We start from the raw sequence: 23,717 nt of genomic DNA, 5'->3' as shown, positions 1-23,717 counted from the left end.
TGGGTACCACTTTGGCATTAATTCTATCTCTTCTAAAATTCTAAGATGGTGCTAAAAGAGGAATTTACACTCATTTTGACTAATTTTTTAAATGACATTCTTGTCAGTTGGTGAAAGAGAAGGCCCTCCTATAGAATAGTAATCCTGTATCAGCAGAAGAAGGTGCAAACAGGTTGTCTCATAGTTTGAGAAAGGCCATCTTGTAGGTAGTTAGAGTTTGTGAAAAATTGCCAGATGCCTACAGATTGCCTACCATCAAAACAAAGTCACTCAACTATATTCAAGTACAGAGCAGGAAGACTGCTGACTTAAAGTCATCAAAGGGAAAATGACCATGGAATATTCTTCTACCAGGGGGAAAACTTACTGAGTCATATTTAATACAAAGGTCATGAAATTAAACTTGCTAGGTATTGCTTCATTTAAGGTAATGATGACATATTCTTAAGTTCTTCAGAGGAGATCTTTCCAAACATGTTTCTAATTGTGACACCTTCTATTAACTGTGTACACAGAAGGGGTCTGAGGACTTGAAAAGTTAGACATGGTCACGGCATTCAAGGAAACAGTATTTTCTGGAGAGACCAGGACAGATGCACATATATACATACAATGGTGTGAAAGTATGCACAAGACATGACAGGTCCAAACTCAAGCTGAAATGCTGTGTGTGTGTGTGTGTGTGTGTGTGTGTGTGTGTGTGTGTGTATGTGTGTGTGTGTAGAGGAACAGTCCCACCTGTGGCTGAGGAGCTTTGATGTTTGATAGTTGCTGTGAAAGGTAGTTTTCTTTATTAATGCTGTGAACTCTCTTAAATAAACAAGATTCCAGACCAAGCCACACACATAAGAGTAGTCATCTAACAGAAACTGGACTTGATTGACTTAAAAAATAGAGAGAAAAATGAAAAAACACATTGAGTGTGAGGTGAGGTGGGGATGGATATGGGATAAACTGTGGTGATGGGGTACATGTGATCAAAATGCATTGTATGAATTCTCCAAGTATTAATAACAATGTGTAAAAGCATACATAAAGAACTGCATCTATCAAAATAATTTTTGTCAGTTTTTAGTATTTAGAATAGTTTAAAATGTTTAATGTATTTTTGAAGGATTTTAATATGCAAATGTCCTCTAAGGCACCATTTTAATTTTTGGAAAGAATAAATTTAGGTGATTTAGAAAGTAGAGGACAAACAAAAATAAAGTAACAGTGGGAAGTACGTGGGGTAGTTCATAGGTTTGGGGGTTGTGGAAGAGTGGCAGCCTGAAGACACCATATTTGGAAGACAGGACTAAATTGCACCAAGAAAATCTGGTGAAAGTTCTTGGTTTGGAGGGGACTTGATTGATATGAACTTGTAGAATAAGAAATAATAATGAATAAAGAAGGGAAGAAACATATGGATTTATAATAATGTATGTAGATACCTGCTAGTCTAGACCTGAGTTCCTAAAAGGTGAGGACAAGTGTATAAAATGGCCAAAAAAGGAGTCCTTCATATCCATGAAAAATGACTTGAAGCAGTGATTTTTGTCTTTGGCTATAAATGGAAATCACTGTGGAATGTGTACAGCCACTTTGGTGTGTGAAACCTTTTGGACATTATGAGATCACACAAGGATCATAAAGTGATCATTACACATCTTGGAGACAGAACACGTACATATACATAGGCAAACTAAAACAAGATTTAAAAATCCATTCCATGATTTTAAGAGCCAGAGAGGTTCAGGCTACCAGGAGAACATGGCCCACAGAATCAACGAAGTGGGGCTCATAGACGCTCAGAGACTGAAGCAGCAATGATGGAGCCTACATAGGTCTATGCATGGCCTGCCACAAACATGCTGTGATTCTTTAGCTTCAGGTTTTTGTAGGAATCCTAACAGTGGGAGTAGGGGAGTCTCTGACTCTTTTGTCTGCTCATGGAACCCTTCTCCTCCTACTAGGTTGTCAGACCCAGCCTTGACATGAGCATAACTCTTGTAGCATATTGCTATGTCGTGTTTGGTTGATATCCTTGGGAGGCCTGATCTTTTCTAATGGGAAATGGAAGAGCAGTAAATCTGGGAGATCGGGAATGTGGGGGGTCACTGGCATGAGATGAGGCAGGAGAGAGGAGGCTGTGGTCAAGATGTATTTTATGAAAGAAGAATAAATAAAAAGAAAGTAATCTTTTCCGTTTGTGGTATATACAAGTATGAAATGCTGTAAAAAGTCTGTTATTTTGACTTCCTCCAGCTTCCACTGCGTTGGATCTGTTGGACGAAGTCCCTGCCTAGGCTTGTATTGCATTTGGATATCCACGATTAAACCTTGCTTTTGCATTCCAGCTTGCTCATCCTTGGTGGTCTCTCTGGGGGTCGTGATCCAGGCACAACATTTGGGGGCCCGTCCAGGATCCCAGAGACCCCCGCCAGGACCCCTAAGAGCTCCGGACGTCCATCTGCACTGATCGTAAGAGCGCTCTGTTTTCTTGTCTTTTCTTTCCTTTTACTTTCATTTTCTTATCAGAAGCTGGCGGTTGAATCTGACAGGCTCACCTTGGTGGACACCTGTAAGGTGACCCTGGAGGAGTCGAAAGACATCTCGACCCCTCATCAGGACATGGTGGGGGGCCTCAGAGGACCCCTCCTCTGTCAGAGGACTCCTGTGTGGATTCCATCCATTTTGAAGGGGACCAGGAACCAATCTTAGAGTTCTGTGGCCCTGTCTGTATGGTTTTTGGATCCGTGTACATCAACACGGGTTCCAGAGACCCTCTCTTGCACCTGGGAATCTGTTAAGACCTTGTCATTTCTTTATTGTCTGTTCTTGTGTTTGTTTGTTTTTTTTGTTTATTTGTTTGTTTCTCTTCCCTTTGTTCATTAGCTTTCTAAACTAACCATGGGGACAACTCCATCTTCCCCCTTGGATTTAACCCTTGCTCACTTGCAGGACGTGCGAGACATGGTAAACAACAACAGTGTGAATGTCAGGAAGCGTAAGTGGGTGAGATTTTGCTCCGCAGAGTGGCCAACTCTTAATGTTGGCTGGCTGGCGGAGGGCACGTTTGATCTGGCCATTATCCAGAAAGTAGAGGAAATAGTTTTTAGACCCCATTCGGGATACCCGGACCAGATTCCATATGTAGTTAACTGGCGGGGCCTGATTGATTGGCTTGAAGGTCCCCTGCCATGGGTCAAACCTTTTCTCCCTGCTAGGAAAGCCAAACAGACAGGTGGCATGCCTGAGGTCCTGCAGGGAGGGACTGATGAAACTGAACTTTTCCCCCCACCATACTCCCCTAGGGCACAACCGACGGTGCAGCCGACAGCACCACCACCAGAGCCAGCTTTGTCCCCACAACCCCCATGGGGTCCCACACAGGCAACGAGAAGCCACCGAGGGGTGATCCCCAACCTGACACCACAGTTGCCCTCCCTCTGAGGCCGGTGGGACCCCCAGATGAGGATGGGAATCAGCCCTTCCATTACTGGCCATTTGCCACTAGTGATCTCTATAATTGGAAGGTAGAGAATGCCCCTTTCTCTACAGACCCCCAAGACTTAATTAATCTTTTAGAGACTGTTCTCTTCACGCACCAGTCCACATTTGACGATTGCCAGCAACTCCTGGGCATCCTCTTCACCATTGAAGAGAGGGGACGGATCCTGGAACACGCCCGAAAGCTTGTCCCCAGGCCTACTGGAGACCCCCTGACTGATCCGGCTGTTATAACTGTTGCTTTCCCTTCTACCCGCCCCAACTGGGACTATAACGCAGCGGAAGGTAAGGAGAGTCTCAGAGTTTATCGCCAGGCTCTGTTGGTGGGGCTCAAAGCAGCGGCACAAAAGCCGACAAATATGGCCAAAGTCTATGATATAAGACAGGGAGTGGACGAGAGTCCGTCTGCCTATTTAGAAAGGTTAATGACCGCCTTTAAACAATACACCCCGTATGATCCTGAGTCACCGATGACAACACAGGCGGTCATACTAGCCTACATAAACCAGGCAGCACCAGATATTAGAAAAAGTTGCAGTCATTAGACAGACTAGGAGAAAGAAACCTCAGGGAGCTAGTAGTGGTGGCGGAAAAGGTATATAACAAGAGAGAGACAGAGGAGCAGAAGGAAGAAAGGAAAGAGAAACAAAGACAACAAAGAGAGGATAGACGAGATATGAGGCAGGAAAGGAATCTAACTAAACTATTAGAACAACAGCAGGCACAATTGGAGAGAGTCCTGTTGGCAATTGAGAAAGGAATTCTCCGAGGAGCCAGAACGCCCCGACCCAAGCCAAAACTCAAGGTAGGAAGAAACCAATGTGCGTGTTGCAAGGAAGAAGGACACTGGGTCAGGAATTGCCCCAAGAAGAAAAAGATACCCCATGTCCCAACCCTAGCAACCACTCTGGAAGGAGAAAGTGACTAGGGGGGGACGGGGCTCAGCACCCCTCCCTGAGCCCAGGGTAACCTTAAAGGTGGAGGGGAAGCCAATCCAATTTATGGTAGACACAGGAGCTAAGAGTTCGTTCCTCCTGGCCCCTGCCAGACCTCTGTCCTCAAAACGAACCTGGGTACAGGGAGCCACAGGAACTAAGTCGTATTCATGGACTACTCAAAGAACTGTGGACTTAGGCATGGGGAAAGTAACCCATTCCTTCCTAGTGATACCAGAATGCCCATATCCCTTGCTTGGGAGAGATCTCCTGTCTAAAATGAGAGCTCAAATTCATTTCTCAGTCGAGGGAGCTTGGCTAATGGACCAAAAAGGGAGGCCGATACAAGTACTCCTGACAACTGACCTGGTCGAGGAATACAGGCTCCACCTAGAACCTGAGGCTCCCAGGCAAGAAATTCAGACTTGGCTCCAAAAATTTCCCCTAGCTTGGGCAGAAACTGGGGGAATGGGGCTAGCAAAGCATAGGCCTCCAGTCTATGTAGAGATCAAATCAGATGCTGATCCAGTCAAAGTCCGCCAGTACCCCATGTCCCTAGAAGCAAAGAAGGGAATAACACCTCATATAAGGAGGCTTCTGAGTTTGGGAGTCCTGCGACCAATTCAGTCCACATGGAACACTCCTTTGTTGCTAGTCAAGAAACCCCACACAGGGGACTACAGGCCAGTCCAGGACTTAAGGGAAGTGAACAAGAGAGTGGTGGATATTCACCCCACTGTGCCTAACCCATATACCCTGCTGAGCTCACTACCTCCATACTGGCAGTGGTACTCTGTTCTGGACTTGAAGGATGCCTTTTTCAGCCTCCCTTTTGCCCCCAAGAGTCAACCATATTTTGCCTTTGACTGGCACGACCCTGAGATCGGGATCAGTGGGCAGCTGACATGGACTAGACTCCCTCAAGGGTTCAAAAATTCTCCAACAATATTTGATGAGGCTCTTCATGAAGATCTGGGTGAGTATCGCACCCAAAATCCAGACATCAGCTTGTTACAATATGTAGATGACTTGTTGATTGCTGCAGTCGATAGAGCAGCCTGCCTTAAAGGGACTGAGAACTTGCTGCTGACCCTAGGACGCCTAGGGTACCGAGCCTCGGCCAAAAAGGCCCAAATTTGTAAGAGGCAGGTCGGGGTATCTGGGGTATGTCCTTAAGGAGGGTAAAAGGTGGCTGTCGGATGCCAGGAAGGAGACGGTCTTGAAAATACCCGCTCCTACAACACCGAGACAGGTGAGAGAGTTTCTGGGGACAGCGGGATTCTGCCTCCTCTGGATTCCCAGATTCACTGAACTGGCTAAGCCCCTATATGAGGTCACTAGAAACACAACAGATTTTGTCTGGACAGAGAGGGAAAAACGAGCATTTGAGGAACTGAAACGGAAACTGCTGGAGGCCCCAGCACTTGGCCTACCAGACATCAACAAACCCTTCCACCTTTATGTGGATGAGAGTAGGGGCATTGCCAAAGGGGTCCTCATCCAGACCTTGGGACCCTGGAAAAGACCGGTGGCATATCTGTCAAAAAGGTTGGACCCAGTGGCTGCGGAGTGGCCTCCATGCCTAAGAATAATTGTGGCCGTAGCTCTGCTAGTTAAAGATGCAGACAAACTGACTCTTGGTCAGAGACTGACTATTGCAACCCCACATGCCCTGGAGAGAATCCTTAAACAGCCCCCAGATCGATGGATCAGTAATGCAAGGCTCACTCACTACCAGGCCCTCCTTCTTAACTCAGCCAGATTGACTTATCAAGTCCCAACAGCTCTGAACCCAGCCACTCTACTGCTTGATCCCGACCTGGAGGCTCCACTTTACAACTATGCTGGGATCCTGGATCAGGCACACTGCATACGCTCAGACCTGCGAGATGCCCCACTACCAGATGCAGAGGAAAACTGGTTCACGGATGGGAGCAGCTACATGCATGATGGACAAAGGTATTCGGGGGCAGCAGTGACTACCAGTGAAGCCGTCGTGTGGGCCACTGCATTGCTGCCAGGGACTTCAGCACAAAAGGGCGAATTAATAGCCTTAACAAACGCCCTCCAACTCAGGAAGGACAAGAAGCTGAACATTTACACTGACAGCAGGTATGCATTTGCCACTGCACATATCCATGGGGTTATATACTTGGAGAGGGGGCTGTTAACTGCAGAGGGAAAGACTATTAAAAATAAACAAGAAATCCTAGAGCTACTAAAGGCCCTCTGGGCCCCCAAGAAACTAGCAATCATGCACTGCCAGGCACCAAAAGAAAGGCCATTCAACGAAAACAATTCTGACAGACAGCACAGTGGCATGACGCACTATACTCTATGCTTTGACCCGGGCTCATTACCTTTCCCCTTTACCCCGGTACATGGATAAAGATGAGGCATGGGCGAGATCTCTACCCATGACGCACCTGGTAGAGGGATGGTGGCGGACAGCTGACAATAAGATCATTCTGCCTCAAGAAGTGGGACGAACAATGCTCTAAAAATACATTGGGCATCCCACCTGGGATTCAGGAAAATGCAAGATCTCCTCAGACACTCTGCAGTGAAAATTAAAGAGGGAAACCAGATTATAGAAGACATTGTGGCTAGTTGTCATGCTTGCCGCCTGACTAACACCAACCCACACCCTGCAAACCCAGGGAGTCGCCTCCAGGGCACCCGGCCAGGTACGTACTGGAAAGTGGACTTCACTGAAATCAAGACAGGAAAGCTTGGCTATAAATATCTATTAGTCTTTATAGACACCTTCTCAGGAAGGACTGAAGCGTACCCCACTAAATACGAAACTGCAAATGTGGTGGCTAAGAAGATACTGGAAGAAATTCTGCCCAGGTTTGGCTTTCCAGTTATGATAGGATCAGATAATGGTCCAGCCTTCATTTCCCAGGTAAGTCAGGGAGTAGCCACCGCATTGGGGACAGATTGGAAATTACACTGTGCTTATAGACCCCAAAGCTCAGGGCAAGCAGAAAGGATGAACAGGACACTAAAAGAGTCCCTAACTAAATTGGCCTTGGAGACTGGCGGTGACTGGGTGACCCTTCTTTCCTCTGCCCTTTTTCGGGTTCAGAATTCCCCTTACCAACTGGGATTAACACCCTTTGAAATCATGTATGGGTACCCACCTCCCATTATACCTAGTCTTCACACTGATTTAGTGACACAGTGGAGGACCAGGACCTCCTGGATGCACTCACTTCACAGACTCCGCCAGGCCCATAAAGAAATATGGCCTGAGCTCCAGGCTATTTACCAGGCTGCTTCTCCTCCTACTCCCCACAGGTTCAGACCGGGAGACTGGGTCCTGATCCAAAGGCACCAGCGCAAGTCACTGGAGCCCAGGTGGAAAGGACCTTACATGGTGATCCTGACCACCCCGACAGCTCTGAAGGTGGACGGAGTCACAGCCTGGGTCCATTACTCACACGCGCGACTAGCTGACCCCTTTGTGCTTCCTGAGGAGTACCAAGGCGAGGCATGGGAAGCTACTCAACATCCCTCTAATCCATTGAGGCTCAAGTTACGCCGTGCCAGGAAAAATGATCAGCCTCTATCTGATTCTCCTACTTCTGCCTGGTGCCACCACGGAGATCAGCCAACCTGATAATCCCCATACACCTTGGAACCAAACCTGGATCATCATCTCTGGAGGGTCCAACCCTAACAGGATAATTAGCAGAATCTCGTCTGTGGCCCCACGAGACACCTGGTTCCCCGATCTATATGCAGACCTTTGTGATCTAGGGGGGCGGATGTGGGGACCTTCTGGAAACGAACCTGACATTCTCCCAAATGGCAAGGAGCTCTCAGCATTCCCTGTAGAATGTGACACACCTGGAGGATGCGCCAAAGCAAGGCAACTGCAATTTTATGTTTGTCCTGGCCACTCTATGACCAAAGAACGGCGTCAGAAATGCGGAGGAGAAGACTATGCTTTCTGTGGCAGTTGGGGATGTGAGTCAACTGGATCAATAAGCTGGGACACCCCCCCCCGACAAAAGGAGACTTTATCACAGTACAGAGGGTAGGAGATATGTCCATTCCAGGGATTGGGTGGTGTGGAAATCAGCGCTGTGGAAATTGCTATGATATAGAACGCTTTTCTGCTTATGCTGGGGCTAGACGTGGTGGGCACTGCAACCCCCTAATCATTCGGTTTACAGAAGCCGGTAAGCAGGCAGATTGGACCACTGGAAAGACATGGGGACTGCATTTACATCCAGGGTCAGGCCAGCTAACTTTTACCATAAAGCTCACCTTCACACCAGTGGAAACAGTAGCAGTGGGACCCGACCGAATACTTAACCCCACAGTAACACCAAGTCTAACCAAACCTGCCCTGATTTCTGCCAAAGGTCTAACTGTTGCACCTAAAAAACCTGCAGAACAGCTCCTCTCCCCTCCAATTCCATCGGATGAGAGTCCCCTGTACACCCTCCTTCAGAAATCTTTCTTGCTTTTGAATGCTTCCAAGCCTGAGTTGGCTTTGTTACGATGCACGACCCCCTTTTTACAAGGGCACTGCAGTAGAGGGCAATTATACAATGACTAGCAAACCACAGGAATGCTGATGGCAGGCTAAGGCCTCACTAACTATCCAGCAGGTACAGGGCCAAGGCATCTGCGTAGGGACAGTGCCAACCAAGTACCAGGTCCATTGTAATAATACCCGACCCCTCCCTGACCAGGACGTTTACCTGCAGCCTCCTGATAATACTTGGTGGGCATGTTCCACGGGACTAACTCCCTGTGCACATGTTCTGGTCCTCAATAGAACAAAGGGCTTTTGTATAATGATCCGGCTTCTGCCACGGTTGATATACTATTCTGAGGAAGAGCTAGAAAGTCTTGCTGAACCAGTAAGCCTCTGCAGGTCAAAAAGAGAGCCCTTAACTGCCCTCACATTAAGCATACTGTTAGGGACCAGTATTGCTGGGCTAGGAACAGGGGCTGCCGCCTTGGTCCAACAACAACAACACTACTCTAGTTTACGTGAGTCTATAGACGGGGACATAGAAAAAGTAGAATTTCAGATAACTCACCTCCAAGAGTCCCTGACCTCCCTAGCGGAAGTCGACTTACAAAATAGGAGAGGACTAGACTTAATATTCTTGAAAGAAAAAGGACTATGTGCTGCTTTAGGTGAATAATGTTGCTTCTATATAGACCACTTGGGAGTAATAAAGGTCTCAGTAGCCAAGGTCCGAGAGGGCATAGCCCAATGAAAGAGGGAACGAGAGGCCAACCAGGGATGGTTTGAGGCCTGGTATTCTAAATCTCCCTGGTTCACTACCTTAATTTCCAGTATCCTTGGTCCCCTTATTCTTTTGATACTGCTGTTGATATTTGGGCCTTTTATTATAAACATGTTAGTATGGTTCATGAAACAAAGGTTGGGGACAATTCAACTCATGGTACAACGTGGCTATACACCTATTAGCCTCACTGAACCTTATACAGCATCAGAGGAGTTAGGACAAGAATCTTATGAGCTACTCGAGGCCCAAGATTGAGCCTCCTTAGGACCATGAGAAGGGGGAAATGTGGAACCAAAATAAGACCAAAATGCTTTCACCCCAAAAACTAAAGGCCTAAGGCTGCTCCTTTTAGCTATGGGCCATAAGTTACTGGAATAGGCCAGAAGTTACTGAAACCAGTCAGTCCAGATTCCAGAAACCAGGAAGTGTAAAAGTGCAGAGTCACAAAATAGTCAGGAGGTAATGGCTGCCAGACTATGGAATGTCCTCTCCCTGGCCCCCTAGGCAACTACTTGACCATAGAATGCCCCAACCTTAGTTTCCATAGTGACTGTGTAATCACCAGATGCCCCCATCTGGGGGCAGCCAATGAAAAATGGTGGTGGGCAACTACTTCCTTAGAAGGAAAACTGAATTGTGATTTCTGGAATTCCTAGACACAAGCCAATCAGAATTGTACCCGTACTAGCACCCCTAAATGATGCAACCTTGTGATTTTTCCCTTTAAAAAATGAGCTTGCAGACAGGTGGGCACTTCCTCCAGCTTCCACTGTGTTGGATCTGTTGGACGAAGTCCCTGCCTAGGCTTGTATTGCATTTGGATATCCACGATTAAACCTTGCTTTTGCATTCCGAAAAAAAAGTCTGTTATTTTAAAAAGGCATATATACTTATAACAAGAAAAAAATACTCACATTCAATGAATCTATATGTAAACATAAAAAGAATATCTTCATTGATTCTACATGCTCTTAACATTTACACTTAGACACAGACTAATTGTTCCAGAATTCAAGGGCCCTAGAGCTCACACATGGCTTTATATAGATCTCTTGACAGAGAAAATATCAATTAAGGATAAAATAGTACATTCTCTCTATATATATTTCATACATAAGTTAATATATATATATCCACAAGTTTATGAAAATGCCTATGAATAAAAAAAAAACCTGTCAAACAGTATATGTTTTGGCTCACCTCTGTTTCTTCACAAGGACTCAGTGAAAAGTTCTGCAGGATTTTGACAGTTGCAAGCTTCATGTTAATGAGAGCAAACCTCATGCCAATGCAGTTTCTAGGACCATGTCCAAAAGGCAGGTATGTATAAGGATTGATTCTATCTTTATTCTCCTTGCTGAACCTGGTGTCACAATTGAACAAGAACATAAATAATGAAACATGAAGTGCACATGAGCCATGTTTACAGTTTTCACATACAGCCCTCAGTCAGAACCATACAGCTCACTCCAGTATGTTCATTATTCCAATCAGCATGAGTTAATTCATTATGAGATTTAAAAGTTAAAGTTCTTTTTACAACTTTACAGTAAAGGAGCTCCTGAAGTTAATAAGATGATTGTGGCGAATGCTCATTGAATTGAAATGTGTGTTTAAAGTTGAAAATAGTAAGGATGTCTTGTGTTCCAAGTATATGAACATAAGAAAGTAAAATTGAAAAAGGAAGGAATTGTCCTGACCACAACACCTGAATTGGGGATTTGTTCATTGGAGAATAAGGAAATGTATGTTACAAATGAACCGTTAATATTCCATTCTCTCCTCACTATCCTCTCCTTCCTTTATGTCCTTATTTCAGTCTACTTAACCTAATCTATTTCTTCTTCTTCCTCCTCTTCCTCTCCAGACTCCTTTCCCTCATTAAGCCCCTTTCACAAAATCTTAGACTGTCTCCCTCTCCTCCAAGAGTTATCAACTAAAGTGGTTTTCAAGGACACATGCTGCTTCTCTACTCTGTTATCTCTGAATTTTGTCTCCATCTCCTCCATTAGGGGAAAGACCACTAAAAGTACAGACTTATGTCCAATTAAAATTTGATTTCTCACATGCTTATTATAAAATTATTATTATTATTATTATTATTATAAAAATTATGATTATGGAAATGTTCTAGAAGACTAATAACCATCTGTTTCCTGAGAGTTATTTAATATCAGGAAAGATGAAGAAATAATTTCTATGCTATTTTACAGAACTGCATTGGAGTCCAGGGAAAGTTGTACTGGTATGTGTGTGCAAGGTGAACTTGGTGGAATCCTGTTTGGGAAGATTTTATAAATTTACACACACACACACACACACACACACACACACACACACACACACTGAAACAGACAGGAAACATTGACATTCTTCTGTAGACATCTTCTGTACTGCATTTGATTAAAACGTCAGTATTTTTTAACTTTTGCATTCCTCTTCCCTGGTCTAGTCGCTGATGCCCACTGAGTCCATATTATATGATTGAAAGCAGAAGTAACAATTGAGACACAAAATGAATAATGTTCAAGTTTGTAGCCACTGAGCTAAAGGGGGTGGAAGTGGTGGCTATATAGAGGGACAGAATTCACCTAACCAGAAAAGAGGAGCTAGGTGACTCCATTCTACTCCTCTAATAAGCACTGTACATAGACCTTCTGCCAACACCAGGGACACATGGCTAAGAATACAAGGCCTTAGGCATCAAGAACTTCATAAAAGAGACTACTATATATCTAAATTCTTGGCCTCATGATTCAACTGCATCTATATTAAAATATCATTTTTACATGAGTAGCATGATATGGATTGGACAGTTTTTTTTACAGGAATGTATATGTCTATCCACACATCTGTATGTGAGCACCTAAATAACATTTTGTGAAAAAAGAGGCCATGTACTCAACGAAATGAGGGGAGGGATCTATAGGAGATTTTGGAGGGTGGAATGGAATGAAGAAATGTTATTCCAAATTATAATTTCAAAACTTAAAAAATAAGATAAAATATGAACAAGCATTTTTATTACTGGGGCAACAATGGCAACCTAGCAACTGTTCCCATGCTGCATACAATTCCCACAGACTGTTTATCACTTTCCACTCACAGAATACCCTGTTTCAGATTCAAGAGGAATGAAAATAACAACTTTCTAATGAGTTGATTACTTGGCTATGGAGGAGTCACCCACTGGATAAGTGTGAGGAGGTTTCCTTCACAAAATAGACAGAAAGAAGACTAAGAGGACTTGTATTAGCATTCATCCACAGCGATGCACCTTAAACCATCTAAGAGGAGGCTTTCTGTGCCTCTGCCAATGGCTAATATAACGGATTCCTATATTTGGGAAATTATTCCTATATTTTGGGATGGTTCCAGAGTAAAGAAATATAAACTTCACAACTTGAATATAATTATTGATTTCCAAATCATGGTAATTGCACTTCCTCCCTTTGAAACACACACACACACACACACACACACAGACACTCAAGCACCTGTCATAAAATAGTAATTATAGGTTATAGAAAGTAACCAGCAATTATAAAAACGGGAGAAAACTGAGGTGTTTTTTTTTTTCTAATAGCTAAATATCTATACCCATTTTGAAATATGTACAATGATGTCACTATATTAATGAAATTTATATTAACGTTGTAGTTTGAATGAAGATGTCCCCATAGGCTCATAGCGACTGGCACAATTGGGAGGTGTGGCCTTATGTGGTAAAGTGTCACTGCTGGTGGCCTTTGATGTCTCAGAAGCTGAAGCCAATACTATTGTCTTTCTTCTCTGCCTGGTGCCTGATGAGCTGGATGTAGATCTACATCGGAATCGAGAAAGAGCTATCAATCTTTCAATCCTGTCCGTGTCCGGGATGTAGAACTCTCAGTTACTTTCCCAGCACCATGTCTGTCTGCATGCTGCTATGCTTCCTGTCATGATGATACTGGATTAAACCTCTGAAAACGTAAAACAGCCCCAAATAAATATTTTTCTTTATAAGAGTTACCATGGTCATAGTATTTCTTCACATTAAAAACGCTAACTAAGACAGGCTTAAGACTCTAAAACAAAATTATAAAATACAAAAATGTCATTTTTGGTCCATTAAAACATCTGTAGTTTTTTACAATAATGATCAATTTGTACTACTGGCATTCTAAAATCAAACTTACATGCAGCAAGGCAATACAAATTTATATTTAAATGATTAATTTAAGAGACATCTTAACATACTTAAAGAAGTCTGATTCTGTGTATGTTCCCTTTCTCAGGGTCCTTGTACCTTTCAGGACGGAACTCCTCAGGCTCTGACCAGTATTTTGGATCCCAGTGAAGAACAAAGATAGGTATGACCACCTGTGTACCTTTTGGAATGAACACACCATTGATTTCAGCATCTTTCTTACTGAGTCTGTTAACCCTTGTAACAACTGGATATAATCTCATAGTTTCATTTACCACCATGTCCAGATATTCCATCTCTACCAGGGCTTCATAAGTGGCAGGTGCCTGGGAAAAATTAAAAAAAGACTTTGCTGGTTTGAGATTTAAAACTAACTTTCATGTCAACTTACTCAGTTGTAGCAGGAATCTTAAAAGTTGTTATTAATAAAATCAAACCTGAGGCCAGTTATTGGGGTCAATGCTGGTAGATCAGAGAGACAGAACAAGCCACATCTATCTCACCTTGCCAGTTCCTCAGCTGGTCTTGTCTCCTCAGACTGGAGGCCTCTGAGTCCTCATCCGGAATGGGTCTCAGCTGAATTATGCTGCTCAAAAGCCTGAATGCTTAACCAGCCACATGCTTAACCAGCCAAATGCTTCTAGTTTCTGGTCCTCACGCCTTATATATCTTCCTGCTTTCTACCACCACTCCCTGGGATTAAAGGCTGGCTTTCTGGGATTAAAGGCGTGTGTCACCATGCTTGACTTTTTCCAATGTGGCCTTGAACTCACAGAGATCCAGAGGGATTTCTATCTCTGGAATGCTAGGATTAAAGGTGTGAGTGCCACCATTTTCTAGCCTTTGTATCTAGTGGCTGTCTGTTCTCTGACCCCAGATAAATTTATTAGAGTACACAATATTTTGGGGAACACAATATCACCACACTCAGTACTATTAAGTTTTTAGAAACTCCTCATTCAACCTAGATTAATGATTAGATTTACTGTTTTTACCATTGATAAGTCCTATTCACAACAGTTATGTGTGTTGACATACTAAAGATCCACTGAACTTACATTTAGTCCCAAATCTTCAGTTTTCTTTTGTACTGTTTTCCTTTCAGTAATAGTGAATGGCATATTATGTCAATCTAATAATGTCAACATAAATCAGCTGTTGAGGGTGTTAACTTAATAGAAGAAGGCCAGTATTCCAGACCAAGAAAATACAATGTGGAGAATATTAAATTCCTTTTTAAAATTCTATATCAATCCTTTCAGAGGACAACTCACATTTTTTTTAAACTGCTCATGATTTTACTCCTTTTTTTTCTTTTTATTTATTTATTATGTATACAGCATGTATGACTGCAGGCCAGAAGAGGGCACCCGATCTCATTACAGGTGGTTGTGAGCCACCATGTGGTTGCTGGGAATTGAACTCAGATCCTCTGGAAGAGGAGTCAGTGCTCTTAACCTCTGAGTCATCTCTCCAGCCCCGACAACTCACATTTTTAAAATCCTATGACTGAATTTGATATTACCATAGATGTCTAATTTAAAGATCAAGGGCATATTAAACAGGAATAGTATATGAAATTACAGTGACTAACTTCAGTAGGATTTTTTCCCTTTGAACTGCATTATGGTAAAATAGCCTAAAAATGGAGACGAATTGAGCAACAAATTCTATTCTAGTGAGAGACCCATTCAGCTCCATGCTAAGTTCCTGAAAGAAACATTTCATTGTTACTCCATATGTCATTTTATTGAATCTTTAACTTTCAACATCCCTCAGTCTAAAGTCACCTGAAAAGTAGGTCTAAATTGAAAGATTAGGGGTTGCTAGATTAGAATGGATCATGAGTATATCTGTGAGGGTTGTTGCCTTAACTGTTCATTGATGTAGGACGGTCCAGCAATTTGCAGGCAGTACTGTTATGTGAGTGAATGATCCTGGGCTGCATGAGAACAACTAAATAAGGATAGGTCAGTGAGTGGGCATCCTTGATAGTTCCTGCTGTGCTTCTCTGGCTGTGTGAGTACCTTGGTCAGAAGCAGTGCTGTGTAGAGTGGCAGACAGTCCTGACTAAAAGTTCCTATTTTAAGTTCCTGCATTGACTGTCCTCAGTGATAGCCTGTAATGTGAAAATGTAAGCGGAAGTAAATGCTTTCCTCCCCATAGTTGTTTTGGATCACGGGATTTGTCACAGTGACAGAATGTAACAAGAACAGGGGTGAGTATGAGGTCTGAAGATGTTTTGTGTGCATGTCATTAACAACCCAGACAATCCCAGAGTTTTGGTACCTCACAAACCATTGCACATGATTTTGGACATAGATGAGAAGACAGCTCATATGATGTGTGGCTCTCACATTGTGGGATTCTGAAGCTACCATAATGTAGAGGTGAACAGTTTAATTTGAAAGCTGCCATGATGTGCTTTGTTTGAGTCTAATTATGTGATTAGAGAGAGGAGTAATGCAGAGCATAGCTGAACCAGCCTGCCCAGAAAGGACCACACAAGGCATCATTGATATCAGTCATGCCAAAGCATTTCCAGTAATAATAATATAGTTATCAGGTATACTGTTTAAGTTCTAGGGGGATGTCTCAGTGGTTAAGTGCACCATTTGCCCTCGCAGAGGACCCAGGTTCAGTTCCTGGTACAGCTATGGTGAGCATATTTCCTAGAAGTCTAGTTGCAGGGGAATCTAAGGCAACCTCTGGCTTCCTCATGTTTCAGAAATGTACATGGTACAGAGATATGTATGCAGGCAAAACACTCATTTAAGTTTAAGGAAGAAACTTGACTGACACTTGCATATCCTTAAAAATCCAAAGAGATTTCATGCATGTTTTTGAACTGTTTTATTGCATATTATAGGATCAATACAGAATTACAGAGATTAGTATTTTTCTACACATACTTTTTCTTTGTTTTAGATTTTCACAGGTTATTTCTGAAAGAATCACTTCTTACTGTATTTACTATAATTCTAAATGTAAGTAGGGAAGCAGTGTTTCAAGTTGAGGTTTGACGTTTTCCCTGTATCTTCCAGCACCACTCACTCACCTTATTGGGCAGCACTGCATCAATCTCATGCTGCAGTTTCTTCTGAACATTGGGGTGAATCGCCAGTAAATACATAATAAAGGAAAGAGCAGTGCTTGTTGTCTCATAGCCAGCAAAAATAAATGTGATTGACTGGGCAAGGATCTCCAGATCAGAAAGAGCTAAAATGAGATTAGACATTTTATGTGAATGATCAAAGCTGGTGCCTACACAGAGCCTTCACCTGCTTTGATCTACCATCTTTGACACAGGAAGGTACACTGCACTTTATCTACAATGCTGTACTTCCTGCAAGATATGCAAGGGCAATGGTGGCACAATACATGTGGGAGTAACCAACCAATAACTGATTTGACTTATGACCTACTCCATGAGATGGAACCAAGATTAGTGCCACTTAGGTGACCAAGAACCTAACTAGATATCCCAGGGGCCAAAGGCAAAACCGAAAAATACTGGTGTAAAAAAAACATGCAGGGATAAAATGACTCTTAATGGTATTATGTTATACTTTTAGATAAGTGCCTTGCAAAGCCATCATGTAAGAAGACTCCTCCTGCAACTGATGGGAACAAATGTAGAGAACAACAGGCAGACAATAGGTACATCATGAGAGCATTTGGAACACCCAGTCCTAAGTGGGATGTCTCCACCAAATCCCTCTCCTCAGAGCCCAGGGAATCCCACAGAATCAGAGTTTGGAAGACTGTATGAGGCAGTGGGAATGAGAATACCAAGAACACCAAGAAAACAACACTCCAAATCAACGTGATGAAATGTCATATGAACACACAAAGACTGAAGAAGCATGGTGAAGGCCTGCACAGGTCTTTGGAAGGTCCTCTGTGTATGTATTATGGCTCACAGTTTGGTGTTTTATGGGATTCTTGACCGTACAAATAAGTGGGTCTCTGATTCTTGTATCCTCCCTTGGACTCTTTTCATTCTGTTAGTTTTTCTTCCCCAGCATTGATGTATTAGTTTTTGTTTCATCTTTCTATATTTTATTTTGATACATTAGAAAATGAACAAATAAATGAAAACCTAGTCACTGGAGAAAAGTATAACAACTGAACTGTCTTTTATATATGTTGGGAGAGAGAAAATCAGTTTTTTTTCCAAATACAGTGACACTGGGAATATCAACAACTCCAGGACAGGCCCTTTTTTTCAGGAGTAGGTTGCCCAATATATTGTGGGATCCACAGTGTGTGTGTGTGTGTGTGTGTGTGTGTGTGTGTGTGTGTGTGTGTGTATACATACTTTTATTTAGTTAAATTTTAATGTTTGGTTTGGGTACTGTTTTTTCCTTGGTTTTGAATAATTTTGCCGTTGTATTGGGCTTTTGTTTGCTTTTGAAAAAGAATTTAAAGTTAGCTGGGTGAAGGGATCCTGAAGGTCTTTGGGGAGGGAAAGAATATGATCAAAATATATTTAAATTAAAAAATTGTTTAATAAGAAAAAATAACAAAAACATGGGCATTGACTTCAAATGTGGGATTAAATATGGAATGAATTAATTAAAATTTCCAAAACACACATTGTAGTACCAATGTTTGCAAAGAAGCATTACTCTGAAATACTAAGCCCAGTCACAGTGAGTAAAAGAATGAAGAGGAAATACATTATGAACACTGTGATTTTTCTTCTTTAATGTACTATGATATTGTGAAAGAAAAAATAAATTCCCACAGTCCCTTAAGCTAGTGAACATACTTCCAAAGCATGAACCACAGTGCAAGTTGGTATTTGGATACTGTGCTTCCTGATTGGGTCCTCTGGAAGCAGGTTTTTAAGCAGAGGTTCTGATTCAGTGGTCCTGCCTAAGCCTGAGAATCAGCATTTGACTGATGTAGATGACCCACCCATCAATGAAGACACTTGGAGTATAAAAGGAATGCTCATAACAGACTTTCAGATTTTTAAAAGTTTCATTAAAATATAATTATTTCATTACCCTCTTTCTATCTTTCCTCCTACCCTTCCCATGCCGCATTTCCTCTCACTCTCAAATTTAGGGTCTCTTCTTTAAATACTTTTGTTACATATACAAATAAATAGTCATAAATATAACCTGCTGAATTTACTCAGTTTTGCCTACTTCTGGGTTGGCAACTTAGTTTTGGATAAATAATCAGGGACTCATCTCTGGTGAAGATTAAATATCTGATCTATCTGGATCTCTTCATCTAAGAATGGGTTCTCATGAAATTTTCCCTGTCTATGTTGGAATGTCAACTGTTGTTGGGCCAGTTCAGGTCTTGGTTAGGTAGCCATGCTAATGACATTTTATGGTTGTAGCTTCCCAGTTACAGAGGGAAGGTACACTAAACATAATGTATTCTGTATGCATACACACTATAATTTTAGAAAGGCCCTCAGGCTGCTTCCTATAACAGCATGTCTGTGACTTTTTGTAAATTAGCAGAAGTGTCTCTGCTTGAATGACCCCTTTACATTTCAAGAATCAAACCCTTCCTCTCTGCATCCCCTTTAGGCACTAAATTATCCTTAGTTACGTTTATGGGACTCCGGATCTTTGGAATTCTGGGAGTTCATCATCAGCTGAAGAAAATCCACTTGGTGCTGAAAGGAGACAGAAAATTTAAAAGCAGAAAGTGGGTTGCTAGGTCAAAAATAAGTATGAAATGTAGAAGTTTAACTTTCATGTGAGGAAATAGCTCATTTTAGAATTAGGCTAATGTGGTCTGAATCACTAGTGACATAATACACTGACCCATAAATTTTGGGGAACAAAAAGTCCATCATGAAACCAGTAGTGATGGCATACACCTTTAATACTAGTACTTAGGAGGCAGGCTAATCTTTGAGTTTGAGTCCAGCCTGGTCTATAAAATGAGCTCCAGGATAGCCAGAGTAACTCTGACATGAAAAAATATTTTTAAGTAAGTCTATCAGGGTAATGTATCATGCTGCCATGTCCATCACTATTTCTCATGGCTTTCCCTCATTCTAAGCATCTGTAGTTGTTGATGACAGACTCCTGCTTGATGGTTGTAGTTTCTTCTTCTTGATATATTGTTATCCCATATCTCATACTTATCAATTGGTGTTTCTGGAACTGATTGCTAGGTTTTATGTGATTGCCTACTCTCTTAGTTAGGGTTGTTATTGCTGTGAAGAGATACCATGACTTTGGCAACTCTTATAAATTAAAATGTTTTACTCTGGTGGCTTGCTTACAGTTCAGAGATTTAGTCCATTAGCATCATGGCATAAAGCAAGGCAGTATACAGGCAGACATGGTGCTAGAGAGGTAGCTGAGAGTTCTCACACCTTGACAGGCAACTGTCAAAGCCACTCCTACTCCAAAAAAGTCACACCACCTAATAGTGCCACTCCCTTTAGGAGCCATTTTTTTGCAAGCTACTACACTTTCAAATGTTCCAAAACCCAGAATACTAGCAAATTAGTAGTGGCACATCCTCAGACATGATGCTGACTCCCTGACAGCCTATGTCAGTAATTTTTCTGTAAACATCCTTAATATTAGTCCAGCATGTATGCTGTATTAAGCTATAATGGGCAGTCTCAATGCTCAAAGATATCGCTGAAGTTCTAGGTGTGCTACAACTCAAATTGAACAGATGAAATACATCAAATATCTGAAGATGCCTTTTATGAGGAATGTGTATCTTTTGACATCATTACCTTAGGATTAAATTAAATTTTGTCATATTTTACCTCTTGAGTATTTTCAAGCCGATCTTTTTTGGTCTCTTCTATAAATTTCTTAAAAAATGATGTAGCATCACTTGGAAACATGCAGATGTTTAGTTTGTTAAATATTCTTGAAAGGATTGGAAAGAGTGCTATGGAGAAAAGAAAAAAATGATGAAATGCAAATTTAAGCTTTTGACAGTTATTTTATTCACCAGTTGCAAAATTTCAATAATTTAAGTGAAATATCAAAACAACATGAATAATTGTGGTAGAAACGAGTTAAATTACAAAATATAGAAAGAAAACCACATCTAAAAGTAATTGAGTTTTCAATAAAAACACAAAGACAATATTTCAGCTCCAGGAAGATTCAGTGTGCAATTCTATGAAATATTTATCAGACAATTCTTACCAGTACTTCATAGGCATTTCTAAAACTTACAAAACTAGGGGAAAGTAGAGAATTAAACCTGGTTGTTTCTACTGCCTTGTTACTAAAATCAGAATATATTTTGGGATGGGAATCTGTGGAGAAATGTGACTTAAATATACCAAAGGGATTTTATCAGTAAAACACTTACCAACTGAATGCAGAAACATGAAAGTAATTCTGTTGTATGCTATACAACCAGAGATGGAGTATTTTGAAAAATTTCAGGGAAAAACCTACCAATCCTTCCCAATTAATGTTCTCAGAAAATTGGGGACAGCAGGGATTTCCCTTAACTTCATGAGAATGGTTAATGGAAACTAAGAGCTAACATAGAAATTGAAGGAGTAAATCTTTATTTAGACAATGATTTTTCTCACTCTATCATTACTTCTACTCAGTGACTAGAACCAAAAATTAGGTATATATAAAATTTATATTAGGTATAAATATATATTATGCTATAGCATGAATACACAAAACACACATGAAAATAAATTATAATTAAATTATAATTGTCTGCTCGGGAGGCTGAGTCAAAGAAACACAAATTTGAAGGCAGACTTAATTACTAGATAGAATCTGTTTAAATATTAAGGAAAATTTCAGTGTTGGTGATAAAAGGCATAGCCTTTTATAGACTAGCCAAGAACCATGTCATGAAGCTCCATCCCTAGCTTCTGGGTTTGAGGAAGATCTTGATTGAATGCAGGTTAGGACAAGAACTGAAATCTTCCAGCCTCTATTGCTCTACTGCAGGGATTTAAAATATTCCTCAGCACTATTGACATAGTCCTGTTATTATACTTTGGTGTTTTCATATCTAATGTAACACATAAGACCAATGATTATAAAGAAAACATCACTTACAAAATCATGAAACTAATAATAATCATCCAACCACTGTACAATGACCCATCTGCCCCTATCACCGTCATGGGGGATGGTCCAGGAAGGACTTGATGCTGAAACTCAATATAAAGAATATTATGGAGCAGGACTTTTGGGGAGAACAATGCAAAGGGTATCCCAGTGATGAGATAACCCAATATTCAGGGCATTTACCCCTATTATCCAATAGATCCACTCAATTGCATTTCCTCCTATAGCTATTTATTTTTTATATCACACCCAAGGTCAATGTAGGAAGGCAGGCACAGATTCTCAATTTTCACATCTTATGTAATTTATTGCTTTTTGAAATGCTTTCATACATCCTTTCTTCCATCTTAGTAACCTACACTGTCCTGGTTATAGGATGTCTGTGGCTCTATTTCCTGAGAGATGGGACTGTTCTACATGATATGACGGCATAGTCTCACACCTCTTTTTCCAGTTTACCTTTAACCCAAATGCAAAATCTTCCCATACCCCCATTCTTTTTACTCTACCATGATGATTTTGCTGCTCCTCTATGTCCCACTTAACACCACTCATTAATCCCTAGTCCCACCATGACTTTTTTTTTTTATTTTTCATATATATACCAACAACAGATAACATATCAGTGTAGAAAGAATGAGGTCTGCTTTTTTCTCTCTAATACAGTTGGTCCTTCAAGAATGATAAATAACTATTTTGAAGTCAACTGTTACCCTAATTTCATAAAGGATTTGATGATTGGTGATAACTATTTATTGCAAACATTGATCACCTTCCAGGGGATCACAGGAAGAAGAGATTAGAACTCTGAACACAGACCTAACAGAAGAAAACATCACTTCAACCCTACTACAGCCAAGGCTTTCCTGAACACTTAAAAAACTCCAAATGAACAGACAAAGATGAACACATGGCTATCTCCTGAATCAATCTCAAGGAAATACCAAATGATGAAAGATATAAGGAAATTAAATCCAGATATTAAGATGGAATTTGATAAAAAATAGATATACATAAGAAAAAAATGAAATCATAATAGAAATTAAAGTTTCATTAAGTCAAATACAAATTTCAGTGGAAAGGATAAGAAATAAAGTGGATCACATAGAAGACAGAAGTTGAGGGCATAAAGACAAAGCAGAATAATAAGATCATTCAGTCATGAACAGTGATCAATTTGTTAAAAAGTTGTAAGTTTTGAGGATATAAGAAAAAAAGTCTATGACTTTCAGCATAGAGCAATGACAAGAATTTCACGTCAAAGGCATAGAAAATATTATCAATAAAATCATAGAACTGAAGTTCCCCAAGTGAAAGAAAGAAATGTCCATCAAAATCCAAAATAGATAAAGAGTATAACATAGATAAAATGAGCAGAGAAGAAACTTCCCATTTTGCATTAAAAATAAATATGAATACATAGAATAAAGAAAGTATACTGGAAGATTTGAGAAGAAGGACAAAGTCACATAAAAAGACAGGTCCATGAGCATAACTCCTGAACAGCAAAATGGAAAACAAAAATGCCAGGAAGATATAAAACATTGTATTTCATGTTTGGAAAATAAGAGCTACTGAAAAAATATATATAAATGCATGAACATACATTTACATGTATACGTATATATATACATATATATATAATCATATTTATTATAGTCAAAGGAGAAAAAAAACTATCCATGTTGTCATGCTATAGAATTTTTCACAATGAATTCTGCTTACATTACATAATGTAAAGGTTGGTTTGGACTGAAGAAAAAAGTAA

At 41.0% G+C, this 23,717-nt stretch overlaps 1 protein-coding gene across 1 annotated transcript in view; it reads right to left on the bottom strand.

Moving 5' to 3' along the window:
• Window positions 1–9,270: 9,270 nt before the first annotated feature.
• The window catches only part of LOC114704585 (cytochrome P450 3A13-like), a 35,989-nt gene continuing 21,542 nt past the window's right edge, over window positions 9,271–23,717 (bottom strand). The window contains exons 8-13 of the mRNA XM_037198539.1: window positions 20,659–20,786; window positions 19,473–19,539; window positions 16,954–17,114; window positions 13,995–14,221; window positions 10,907–11,069; window positions 9,271–9,405 (exon numbers count right to left, since the gene is read on the bottom strand). Of these exons, the coding sequence (XP_037054434.1) occupies window positions 9,271–9,405; window positions 10,907–11,069; window positions 13,995–14,221; window positions 16,954–17,114; window positions 19,473–19,539; window positions 20,659–20,786 (881 nt within the window). The remainder of the gene's footprint in view (window positions 9,406–10,906; window positions 11,070–13,994; window positions 14,222–16,953; window positions 17,115–19,472; window positions 19,540–20,658; window positions 20,787–23,717) is intronic.

Source organism: Peromyscus leucopus, chromosome 23, assembly GCF_004664715.2.
Source record: "Peromyscus leucopus breed LL Stock chromosome 23, UCI_PerLeu_2.1, whole genome shotgun sequence".
Classification (NCBI taxonomy): Eukaryota; Metazoa; Chordata; class Mammalia; order Rodentia; family Cricetidae; genus Peromyscus; species Peromyscus leucopus.
This window is presented reverse-complemented; position numbering and strand designations above follow the sequence as displayed.